Below are 12,929 nucleotides of genomic sequence, written 5' to 3'. Positions count from 1 at the left end.
AGCTTTTCAGTGTACAGCCCTTGAACTGAGTATCTATGGTAACCTCTGTACACAGGATGCAGTGGGGTGGGTGTGTCATGTGCCAACACTTCTGGGATAGTCTCCACATGATCTCACTCAGTCTGCTGACGAGCTCGGCTGACATGAGCTGTTAAGAACATCACCCAGATTGAGAAAATAACACACATACCTTACCCATGGTGAATTATTTATGACAGCAAATGTGTCAAGGGTTGTAATGAATGTCTTAAGGCACGCACAGAGGAAAAAATGCTTTAAAATTATATTCTTTGATAGGTATTTTTTATTATTTATTTTTATTATTTTTTAATTATTTTATTTTAGCTCTAAGGATAAGCAAGCATGTGATCAACTGTCATATGGTATCATGCCAATATAAGCATGCTAATACTCAACAGCTCAGTGTGAAAAATTGCACGCTGCTGACTAAATCTAAATTGTACCAGCATGTGCTGGTCAGTTTTTCGATGCTGTCTTTCAAAAATATTGTACATCACAGATTATGATCAGATTGTCAAAAGTGTTACATGTGACACAGCATTTGAAATTAAGCAAAATAAAACATTAAACAGCATAAATGTCTGATAACCACCAGAAATCGTAGTGTGTCAGATTTCACCACTGGGTACAAATGTTTCACAGTTAAGCTCTTATCTTGAAAAATATTTTATTGTTGGAAGCAACCGGAAGCCGGAAGTAGTCATCCAGACGTCAACAGCAGCAACAGCTATTGACTATTCAAGAAGCTAAAAGCTAGCAAGGAGGAACATTTTTCTTTCAGCACTTAGCTTCCTTATTCATTTGTGTTTTTGAAAAAAAAGTGTGCTTCGCATTGATTCCGGAAAGGTACAACACTTTAAAGCCAGATGTTTGAGGAAATACAGCGTCCTGAAATCAACGTTAAATAGTAACTTAGCCAGATAACAGGCCGACGCTAAGGCTAGTCAGTTAGCATAACTATTCGGTAACATCAAGCAAGGACTATTTCTGATGTCCTGCTGTCAGAAAGTTTACTGGTTACTACAACGCGTCTTTGACAAGTAACGTTTAATTAACTTATATATTTTTTATCTTTGTATAGTCATGGCTGCGGATTGGTTGGGTAGTTTGGTGTCAATTAACTGTGGGCCAACACTGGGGGTCTATCAAGGAGAGGTGGTGTCTGTGGACCAGTCCAGCCAAACCATCTCCTTAAGACAGCCTTTCCATAATGGAGTCAAGTGCCCTGTGCCCGAAGTCACATTCAGGTAAAGCTCAGCCACAAATTGTCTTCTCCCATGGGTGTTTCTCACAGATGGAGTTGATTCATAGCGATTGTTTTTTCCTGTTGCTCTTCCCCCCTTTTCTGCAGTGCCATTGACATAAAGGAATTAAAGATTTTAGACATCAGAAATGGCAATGCAAGGAATAGCTCTTCTGCATCTACAAAGATAAGTAGTGCCCCAGTTTCAGTCCCAAAGGCTGATCCCAGATCTGTGGAGAAACTTAACTCCCCTCAGCACTGCTCTAAAAGCTATGGAGAGCGTCACCTGGATGTACCAGGCCAGCCAAAAGGATTCCGCCGAAGACACAACTCCTGTAAGTACAATGTGCAACTCATTTACAAAAAGTCTATTTCAGATTGTAGCTATGTTGAGATTTACTATGTATTTTCCTTATCAGGGTCATCTAGTAGTCGAGGGTCAAACCAAGCAACACCCAAAAAGAACGGGGTGAAAAATGGTCAGATGAAGCACAGAGACGACGAGTGTTTTGGGGATGGTATGGATGACGGGCTGGATACAGACTTTGATTTTGAAGGAAACTTGGCTCTTTTTGACAAAGCAGCAGTTTTCTCAGAAATCGACATATCAGAGCGCCGAAATGGTGCAAGGTCACGAGGTACGCCTCAAGAGCAGACGCCCTCAAGGTACCGTCATGACGAAAACATCCTGGAGGCAAAACCTATTGTGTACAGACAGATTACTGTACCGCAGCCTGGGGCCAAAGAGTACTGCACTGGTAAGTGTTTCACATTGTAATGAAATAAATGGTAGTGAAGGCAAATGATCTAAAGTAGACTGGTATATACCTTTGTCCTTTTTTTTCCATACAGACTCTGGGCTTGTTGTACCCAGCGTATCCTATGAGCTACACAAGCGTCTGCTGTCAGTCGCTGAACGTTATGGTCTCTCACTGGAGCGAAGACTTGAGATGACTGGAGTGTGTGCCAGTCAGATGGCACTTACATTGCTGGGTGGGCCCAACCGGTAATCATGCACTGATTGTTTCTAAGCACAGATGAAAACAGCCTCAGCTAAATGACAGTCGAGTCCTACTTGTAATTTATTGACTGCTCACCTAGTATCCTCTAGTAACCTCTCGCCAGTATAGTGTTAATTTTTCATAGAAAGTAGTGACTGATTATAGTGGCTTAGTGTTTTTAGCAAAGCACATTATCAGTTGTGCCAAAAAATGTCCAATACTGATCAAATAAGCCAACCTTAAATAATCAGAGAAGAAGCATGATGACATTTCACATTTACATATTACATATTTTTTCTTTACATATTTACATGATTATGTAATGTCTTGCTCATTTATTTAAATATTAGATACTGTAGATTAGAAACTGATACTTAGGAATTTTACTGTTTTATATGCCAAATATGAGTTTACAAAATTCAGGAAAGCAACTTATTTTCTTTCCATGTTTCTTCCAGATTCACTCCAAAAAATTTACACCAGCGTCCCACAGTGGCTTTGCTGTGTGGCCCTCATGTTCAGGGAGCCCAGGGCATCAGCTGTGGTCGTCAGCTGGCCAATCATGAGGTGGAGGTCATCCTGTTTCTACCCAATTTTGTGAAGATGATTGACTCGGTCACCAGTGAGCTCACACTTTTCAACAAGACTGTTGGCAAACAGGTGTCAAGTATCAAAGGTGGGCATATTTTTCTACCTTTTATTTTTTTACTTTAGGTCATAGGTATATTAGGTCAGGTAAAAAAAGCTATACCTTGAGATTTTTCTTTATTTTCTGACTTCACAGACCTTCCAGACACGCCAGTGGACCTAATCATTAACTGCCTGGACTGTCACGAGAACACATTCCTGATGGATCAGCCTTGGTACCGAGCGGCAGCAGACTGGGCTAACCAGAACCGAGCACCAGTTCTCAGCTTAGACCCTCCTGGTAGTGGACAGGGGCAGGCAGTCGAAGCCAAATGGTCCCTCTCTCTTTGCCTCCCCCTTCCCCTGGCCGAGGGTGCTGGCAGGGTTTACCTGTGTGACATAGGTATCCCTCGCCAGGTGTTCCAGGAGGTGGGAATCAAGTATCGGTCTCCTTTTGGGTGCAAATTTGTCATCCCCTTGCACTCTGCATAATGGGACTAATGGTCAACATGACAGATTGAATCTTTCACCCTCCATGACCATTTTGGTTTTGGCGCCTTACTGTGTATTCCAGAGCCTCAGCTCTTTATCACTTCATCCATTAAGTTTCTAACCCATCAACATGTGAATGGGACTTTTCCTTCATTCCGAAGGACCACTGCCTGGTACATTAGTTCTGCAAGGACTGAGTGCAAATGGGTGGGATAGGAAAGAGCTTTATTGATAAAATGATTGTGTTGATCATTAGAGGCTTCAGCAGTTGTGTAGATATCGTTGTATTTACGTCATCTTACAAGATATTTAGAAGATAGATTTTCAAAAATACAGCTGAAGTGTCAAAAGTAATACCACATAGTGTTTAGTTTTAAGTTTAATGAGACAATCTCAGAATTTTCTGAATGTCATTGTAATCTAACCTCATTCCAAAGGCCATCCAGTAAATAAAGATCCACCATATAATACATGCAAATGCAATGTTATTGCGTTAATGTGGATCCAACTTATATTGGTGTTACCATTGCTAATGACGTTGCCAATACGCTGCAGCACTGTTGTCTGACGTTTTATTAGGATAGAAAATTCAAACAAGCTCATGTGGAATATTTGTCATTTATGTGAGTAATGCTGTGTTTTCAAACTAAACCAGAGTTGAATGTGGCAGCTACTGGAGAGAATCCAGATAACAGCAGTTTTTCCGTGAAGTTAGACACTGGTGATAAGGGCTTTGACGAGATGAAACGGCATGCAAAACTTCTAGTGATCTGGTTTTTTAGTGTAGGAAAATTTTTTACTGATTATATTTTGCTACAGTAGAGAACCACAATGATTTCACATCCAGGCTAGCATTTGTAACTCAGTTGTGCAGTTGTGCATTCATTATTCCTTTCTGTGGTCTTTCTGAAAGAGTTCAGCTTGTTTCTGGAGTTTACAGTCAGTATATTAGAATTTGGCATCTATGACAGCACTTGCTATAAGAAATTGAAACCTGGCAAAGTTAAATTATGATTACTTCACTACTACAGAAAAAAATACAGCTCCAGTGAAAAAACAAGCATGGCAGTACAAGTATGTAGGTCATTATAACTGGGTTTCATCCATATCCTTAAAACATCAAGGCCTTATGGGGATGGTGTATGTTAAAGGCTGCTAAGAAAATACATTTTGAAGAAATGATATTGGACAAAAACTCCCATCCTTGTTTAAACCCATCATATAACACAACCTCTTGTTGAGAAAGTCTTTGTTCCAATGCTGTATTTTTAGTTATTAGCATTGTTACAAATGCCAGTGAGATTTTGAACGAGTTTCTCTGATTTCCTGGAACAGAACCTGGAAGTTCTGCTTTTCATTTTGGCTCTCTATTGTATCGGGTAAAGGACCATACCAGAGTATTTGGAAATTTGCGTCCCTTAACTACAAATCATGTATATTTAACATTTGTGCTAACCGTTTTAAATGCAGGCTGCAGTTTTTCTTTTAAATTTTTTTATATTTTCCGTTGGTCTCCAATTATCACTAAAAATCTATTAGCAGACTCTAAGAAATATGTCAGTCATGTAATCCATCACATTGACCATCAGTTCATATTGACTGTTGTGTGGTCATGGTTTAATCGTGGATTTCAAAAGCCTGTGCTGCATCACGCTGAAAAAACCAATGCATACTTGACCCTGTCTGTGATGATGGACTGAAATGTCAAGAGTGTTCTAGTAGATTTTTATGTTATATTGAAATTAATAGAAGTCAATGGATTTCTGGAAGGACAACTGCATCTAAATTTATAAAATACAGCAGCATGGTTTGCAGATGGTTAAATATGATGTAAAATGCAACAGCTTTTTAATAAATTAGCTAAAAACCACTGGTATGGTCCTTAAAGTTTAAAACTGCACGACTGAATATTTACTGTGGAGGTTTGAATGTAGACAGTTATTTGAGAAAAGATGTGTTGGTTTACAAAACAAGTAGCTCCGTATGTTTGGGATGGAAATGCATTTTTGGGTGAATTGTCTTGATCCAAACTCAGAGTGATCAACATCCAACATCCTGCACTGAGTGTCCTCTTTGAACCAGATTGAAAAAAAATTGCTGATTATTTTTTTCTTTTTATGACATTGCCATTCCCTCCTACTCCTTTTTGGGAGTAATTGGTTTTATATAACATAAGTGGTATTTACCATGACATTTAAGTGTAGACTGTGAAATACAAGAGCTGCTTGCTTGTCTTGAGGCCCAGACAGACGGGTCACAGACGTATCTACTTCCAGATCTTTACTTGTTTCACTGCAAGTCAAACCCTTTTGCTTGTTGTGTAACAAGACGACATTAGTTTAAAATTTGAAACGTGACCAGAACAGAGGCTGTTTTTAGTTCACCGGTCTTTACCTGAAGTGCACATTGTGCACATCAACATGTCCTTAAATGTTGTATCATTGAGGTCAGTGAAGTCTAGAACAGGCTGAAGTGAAGCAGATGTTAAAAACATCATCTAGGACATGGCTCATGGTGAGATGATGTGTCCGAGCACAAAGGTCTCAGGAGGATTAAAGAATACTAACATTTTACTTGTTTTTTCTTTGTGCACACGAGCCTGCACAGGCCTCTTAGGCTGATTTAGTGAAAATTACTTTCATGCACAATGGTTTTGTCCTTTCTCCAACATTCCTCAGGCCTGATGTGTTGTGTGTCATGTGTTGAGACAAGTCTGGCCTGGAAACATCTGCCAGTTACTGAATGTGAACATGAGATGAGATGTGTTCCTCCTTGGCCACCAGGGGGCTATCAAACTAAACTTTTGGTGGCACTTCCTTATTCTGGTGTGTAATGGCAGCTTTATGTACCTTGTACTATTTCCTGAGAGTTATTTCTCTTTGAAATGTGAACAGTTCTTTTGGCAGGAAAAAAAATCTGTATAAAGCATAAGTTGTTTATGCTTTTTAAGAGTTCGTTTACATGTTTAAGATTCTCTGATCTGCACTGGATGTTTAGTCCAAAGCGAGATCAGTTTTGCAGTTCAGATAAATGGCATTAAATCAGCCAGTGGGAGGTTTCCTTTTGAGAGCGAAGTTCACATTGTGCTAAAATACTTTGCAGTCCTCTTGTGTCATGTCTGCAGATTGAAACAACAAATAAATAAAAAAAAAATCTTCCACCATTTTTTTTTTCTTTGTGGGCTTTCTTTGAAAACATTGATGATCAAATTCCTTCACCAACTTGACTCAAATAGACCCGGTGATCCATTTTTAGCCAGACTGGTTTACCATTAACGCGCATGTGCACTGCAGAATCAAGGTGGGGCAAAAAAACTTGAATGTTTCTGACGGGGTGAAGGAGTGGGGCAGCCTGAAGTTGACGCAAATTACTCTGAATCACATTTATTTCATCGCTGCATGTTTGTTTAATCCAGTTGAGTTCTCGCGTTTTTCTGACTCACTTTACATTTTCCACCGTCGAGGCTGCAGCGGCACGCTGGTAGAAAAGCTCATTTTCCTCCAAACAAGCCTACTTTTCCAAATGATGTTGACAGGAGGCGCACCAACAGCAGTCTGGTTTTATTGAGGCACTTTTGGACTTGTGAAGTTTCTGGTCACCTGAGACAGATTTCACTTCCTCGTCGGGACTTGATGTGTTTTGCGCTTCGACATCGACAGCCGCTTGTTTATTTCGTGAATGGGGATTTTGCTTGCTGTCAGATGAAAACAGGCGCCAGACAGTAGCCGAATCACCTGTTAGTGACTTAAATCTCTCGGGTTTTCCTGCAAACAGGTAAGAGTTTTATTTTGAAATAGACCCGTTGCTCATAGATTCAGTGAAGCTGCTGTGCTCTGGTGTGCTCTCACAAAACATAGCTACCTGTGTAGGCTCATCGGCTGGTTTGTTTCACTCCAGATGGAGTTAAATTCGATCAGCAGAAAGCAGTGGGGTTTGGATTGGCTGTGATGTGTAGGCTGCAAAATAATCAAGCCTTTATCTGCACTTTCTATTATGTAATGCAGCTCAAAGGGCTTTACAGTAAAGCAAAAATAGATACATGTGTGATTTCATGACAGACGTGGCATTATTAACATCCTCCTCCTTCAAACTTGTGCTACTTCCTCTGGCTCCTGGGGTGCAGCAGACTCACCGTGCAGCTGTTCACATTGCACCGTCACAATGTGGTGGATAATGTTATTAATAATGATGACGGTTTCCTGTTGACTGGGGAAGGTGAGCATGCAACAGAGCCTCGGAGCTTTGACATTTTTCTGGGAACTCTCACCTGTTTTGTAACTCCGGCAGCACTTGAATGTGTGAAATGTGTGACTTGCAGAGGGTTGATATTAAATGCTTCTCAGTTTGATGTTGCCTATTTGTCATTCAGCCTTGCTGATGGCTGAGTTGATCAAATAATGTTGAAAAGGCACCAATGCATTTAGAAGCAACTGCCAAAAAGAAAACAAAAGTTCACTGAAAGCAGTATTTCTAAGGGGAACTGAGGACCTCTTGGCTCTGTTTCAAAGTGATGGCCACTCCGCCTGACATAGGAATTCCCTCAAAGGTCAGCATCTTTCTGGAAAAAGAATGAAGCCAGTCTGGTAGTGGCACAGCCTTAGAGCCTGATCTTCTAATACTGTGTGACAAAACTGTGAGGAAGAATTAAGCTGTTGGAAGAAGAAGAAGAAGAAGAAGAGCTTGTGAAACCACAGCAAAGCAAAGCTGCTACCCTGTAATGTGTCATGCACGGCTGCATGAGCAGAGCAGCGGTGCACTGCATCGTGTGCATAACGCCTCGGCAAGGAAGTGTCCGTCCACTACTCAGGCATGACAGCTTTGGCTTGCATGGTGTTCTCTGATGCATTTACTATTAGATTATCAGTTACCCAAAGTGCCATCAGTGTCAAGACTTTCGTTGTGCTGTTTGAACTTTGGGCAGGTGTAAAATGCAAAGTGTGCTGTAATGTCTGGATGCTAAATTAAGGTGGATTTTCCCCTGACTAACAATCATTGATTTTTCTTTTCCTGTTGCTCTGAAAACATCCTTGTTTTTCAGGGTTGGGTTTTATGTTTATTTATGATAAGCTGGATGCTTTTTAGGTGTATGGTCTGTCATTTGCTTTCATGCTTTGTATTACAGAGCGTCACAAGCTAAACTGGCAGCCATTTAAGTGATACAATGACGGCTTGTGCTGCAGGGCCTACCACTGGACTCGCACTTCCTGCCTTATATCTTACAGACAGTTGTTTCAGTGAGCGCTGCTGCTGCACCAGAGTCCAGCTGTTGTCCCGGAGGCAGAGGTGATTTGCTCCTCTGAGGTTCCTGAAGAACATCTGCAGGCTGTCAAATCCAGCTGGGTGAACTGTTGGCCTGCGCTCTTCCTCTTTCTGTACATTTCTCATTTCTCACCACTCTGTGTGTTGGTTTGTAAACCTGCCAGATAAAAGCTCAGTGGATATGGACAGAAATCATTATTGGCACTTGGCCCTGCCACCCTGCTGCTGTAATGGCGGTGATAACAGGGAAGCAGCATCAAAGCAGCCGCAGAGCATCCTGAGGCTGGAGGGTCAGGATGAGGGGCAGATTACCCAGAACCTCCTGCTGCATGTGGAGGAGAGATGCAGGAGCGCACAGCTAAGAACACAGACATGATGCTCATTGTGACTTTCTTATTACAGGATATCCAGTGGTGGAAGAAGTATTCGGATCCTTTACTTTAGGAAAAGTACCAACACATTAATGTAAAAATACCTTATTAGTGAAAGTAATTGCATTCAAAATCCCTCTTGAGTAAAAGCACAGAAGTATTATCAGCAAAATTCACTTTAAGTATGAAAAGTAAAAGCACTCAACATGGATAAATCTGTGACTGTGCTATTACATATTATGTGGTTAAGGTGGAGCTAATTTGAATTACATTGTGTACATAAAACATTAGAGAGTTTCATCCAGTGGAACTCAAACTAAGCTATAATAAATAAATAAACAAATGCAGTATGAAAGAAGAAAATCAAAAAGTTCTGATATACAAACATTTATTAATTTTTTCAGACTTTTCTGTTACCTTTGCAAGAAAACCCCAAGTAGACACTGCTTATTTGTAAGAGATCACAAGCCAAATAGCATTGCAGCCACTGATTTAATATTTAACAAGCCTTTTTTTATTTTTGTTTTATGAGCTTATTAGATGAAATAGATATTTAAAATGTTAATCTGAAATCTAACTTGTAACTTTAGTCAGATGAATGCAGTGGAGTAGAAAATAGCATAAAATGGAAATCCCCAGGTAAAGTACAAGTACTTAAAAATCGCACTGCTGAGGAAATACACTTTTTTATTTTACGCCACTGAGGATATTTGAAGTTTGCCTTTTTTGCATTCCCTTGTAATGTTTCAAAGACTAGTGCATGAAACCGTTTTTAAGTGACAAATTTGCAAATCTGTCCATCCGGCCCTCCAGCCCTCCTCACTTAACTATATAGCAGTGGCTTTTGTAACACCTAGCATGATCTGTGTTTTCACCTCCCATTTTCTCTGCAGATAGACGAGGGAGTGGCAGATCTAAGAGAAGGCCAAAGAAGACATTTCTACATTCCTGTCCTGTCTTGCTTTGTGCAGTTAGGCTACTATGATTTGTACAGTTTAGACTATGACTGACTTGCATAATACCAAGAGTCGAATGTTGATCAACCGGTTTGGTTTGAATAAGAGGATTGTTATGGTTGCCAAGAATATGTGAAATAGGACTATAACAGCTATATGAGCATTATTTGAAGAGACGTGACTTTGGATTAAGTTTGTGCTCTTCGCTTACTCCATTTAGATTCAGCCTGTCATTGACTTTGCTGGTTTCCTGTTACCCTCAGCAGCTTCTCCTGTAGCAGACAGCATCTCTCAATTGGATGTAGCAGAGCAGTAGACACAAGCTGATTCATATATCCAGACCTGCAGAACTGAGGCATTGCTTCTCTTAAAGCTACTCACTGGACATACTGATCATGATGGACTTCTCAATGAGACGGGAGGTCAGCAGAAGCCCAGGGGTCAGTAGAAACTTGACCGACTCACAATGACAGCCTTGTCCGCTTCCTGAAAAGAGCAAGCTGTGGTTCCATGTAGAGCTCTCTGGAAATGGCAGTGTGACACCATGACAGAATGAGTTCTGTCCCATTCAGTCAGCTGCTGGCGGCCTGCTGCTGAGATGCATTCACTGTCCCAAAAAAGAGCGAATTGAAATGTGCTGTTGTTTGTCAGCCTGGGCTTGATGAAATATTCCTGACTTGATGAGATCACTTTGCTCCTTCACCGAGGACTCTGTCCAGACAAATTCTAAATTCAGCATCTTGTGCATGACATACTGCTTCAAGTTAGAACTCATGCTGACACCTTAGTTACAAGGTTGGATTTCTCACCTGCACTAAAAGAGTTTTTAACCACGCTACCAGCAAGCCCCAGGGATGGCAATGTTGGTCGATCCACCACTTTGGTCCATCCTGAACTATCTCAAGAACTTTGGACGGATTGTTATGAAATTCTGTACATTTATATTCTCTAAGGTTGAGTCACACTGACTTTGGTGATCCCCAGATTTTACCTTAAGCATCAGCAGCAGGTTGACATTTGTGATTCAGAATTAAATGTCTTGACAACTATTGGACTGCTGGATTAGATTATTATATAGTGTGGTGGAGATATTCATGGTCTCTCAGTGGTGGAAGAAGTGTTGGGCATAATTATTAGCAAGAAAATGTACTTATACGTACATATATGCACTTTTACTAGTGTATTCACTGTGCAGCTTAAATGGTCCCTGTTGTTGTGCCTGTCCCTGGTATCTTCTATTAGATCATTATTATTGATGCACTGACATGTAATGTATTTTTATGCTGCACCCAGCTGCAGTAGAGTTAATCTGACCCCTCTTTTGTACTTTTTGGTAGTTTAATTTACTTTATGATAATGCATTGTATTTTATATGCTCATTATTGTTTTTTAAAATCTTCAACTGCAGTATATCTAGTAACCACAGGTGCCAAATACATGCAATGGAGTAAAAAAAATACAATTAAGTAAAATACAAATAACTGACAGTTATACTGCAGTGCTTGAATAAATGCCCTTGTAGGAAATGCTTTTTATCTACAGTAACACAGCAGTTTCCAACCTGAGCGATATCACAGATACATCTGAGGTGCCCCAAACTGATAAATGCGAGAGAATCTTTTCTCTAATAATGTCTTTTTCTTCCTGTGAACTATCTGTGACTCCTAGCCATTTCAGACCCTTAGCAGTCACCTGAAAGAACTAGTTTCTTCGCATTGAGTATTACAGCTTCAAAAAGCCACTAGCACGGCTGTAGACTCTTAGTGTTATTTTCCTGTTATGACCTTCTATACAGTGTGAAATATTAAAGTGTGTGTGCGTGGGAAATGTGTCTAGATAGACAGAAACAGAAAGACAGCTGCAGGACTCCGTAGGGGACGATATCCGCCACATCCTCATCATACTTTGTGATGACAGTCCTCTCTGGGACACATGAGAGTTTTTAAACTTACATTTGGTGTCTCTGAAGAGGTTATTTAGAAGAAACATGCTTCTGAAAGGAAGAGTTTGAAGAGTGATAATAGCAGATTTGTTGTATCTTTAATGTTTCTAAGAGCTCCACCCTAATATTGGAGTATTCTAAATCTGGGCTCTGCTACAGGAAGTTGACTGCATAGTAATGGTCATGTCAGAGGATGTGACCTCATGTAAGGTGACAGATCTATCAGAGCCAGGATTTTCCCCTTAGCTGTGACCATTAAGCCCCACCACTTCTCCATGGGAACTGATACAGGAAGAGAGGAAGTGGGATTTTGGTGGAGGAGGGGGTGCATAGAGCATGACTTCATCGATAGGTCATCGCTTCACTATAACGCCTCTCCTCTGATTTGTTGTGGCTGTATCGTGGAAACACTGCCCCATGTGACTCAGGCCTAAGGTTACTGTTGCAGTGGCCTCTTTTTTGACGTAAAGAAACTCTGGGCTGGATGAGTCCCCCGGGCCTGGTCAGATCTCACCACAAGTTTGCATTCCAGCACTGAAGAGAGCTATCTTGATTCGTACAAGGCCCAGTCATTGGGGCTTAGCTGGGGAACCAGTGTGTGTCCATTTTTGGTCAAAATGAACAGGGTTACCATATGGAATGCAAAGTACAAAGTAGATCAAGTTTTATCCTGCTTACTCATCAGCTTGAATATCTATCTTCAAATATCTATGTTATAGTACATTTCTTAGTTTTTAACTCGTGTTATTGCCTTGTCTCTATGCACATGCTATTATCCTGCATCATGGAAACATTCTACCCCAGTTGTGAAAGTGTGATTTTAAAAAAGAAGACTTGTTAGTTCTGCTTTCTGTATCAGTGAGTTATTTTTACTGACACTGTCTGATCTGCCACAACTCTAGAGCGTTCTGTCAATAGCTCACTTGTTTGTCTTGACTTAACCTGCAACTCTACTTAATAAAACTTTGCTTGTGGTTAAGTGACTTTTTCTGAAGCAGGCACATCATACTGACTAAA

At 40.5% G+C, this 12,929-nt stretch overlaps 1 protein-coding gene across 2 annotated transcripts; it reads left to right on the top strand.

The window, feature by feature from the left end:
• The first annotated feature begins 824 nt into the window (after positions 1 to 824).
• On the top strand, positions 825 to 3,855 carry edc3 (enhancer of mRNA decapping 3 homolog (S. cerevisiae)). Of its 2 annotated transcripts, XM_070831118.1 has the most exons (7): positions 825 to 867; positions 1,103 to 1,268; positions 1,373 to 1,599; positions 1,684 to 2,022; positions 2,117 to 2,270; positions 2,724 to 2,941; positions 3,050 to 3,855. In XM_070831118.1, the coding sequence occupies exons 2-7, from the start codon at positions 1,105 to 1,107 to the stop codon at positions 3,382 to 3,384; spliced, it is 1,437 nt and encodes a 478-aa protein (XP_070687219.1). In that variant the 5' UTR covers positions 825 to 867; positions 1,103 to 1,104; the 3' UTR covers positions 3,385 to 3,855. The 2 variants fall into 2 exon arrangements, with proteins under 2 accessions (XP_070687219.1, XP_070687220.1); XM_070831119.1 differs by lacking the exon at positions 825 to 867 and having other exon boundaries at positions 1,054 to 1,268.
• The last annotated feature ends 9,074 nt before the right edge of the window (positions 3,856 to 12,929 follow it).

The sequence above is a fragment of the Pempheris klunzingeri genome, chromosome 5, assembly GCF_042242105.1.
Source record: "Pempheris klunzingeri isolate RE-2024b chromosome 5, fPemKlu1.hap1, whole genome shotgun sequence".
Classification (NCBI taxonomy): Eukaryota; Metazoa; Chordata; class Actinopteri; order Acropomatiformes; family Pempheridae; genus Pempheris; species Pempheris klunzingeri.
Note: the sequence above shows the minus strand (reverse complement) of the source record. Positions and strands in the feature narration are given on the sequence as shown.

Coding starts and splice junctions, on each gene's coding strand:
- edc3 (XM_070831118.1), top strand. CDS start 1,105: ATGGCTGCGGATTGGTTGGGTAGTTTGGTGTCAATTAACTGTGGGCCA. Junction 2,023..2,116: donor GGCCAAAGAGTACTGCACTG/GTAAGTGTTTCA, acceptor TTTTCCATACAG/ACTCTGGGCTTGTTGTACCC. Junction 2,942..3,049: donor ACAGGTGTCAAGTATCAAAG/GTGGGCATATTT, acceptor CTGACTTCACAG/ACCTTCCAGACACGCCAGTG.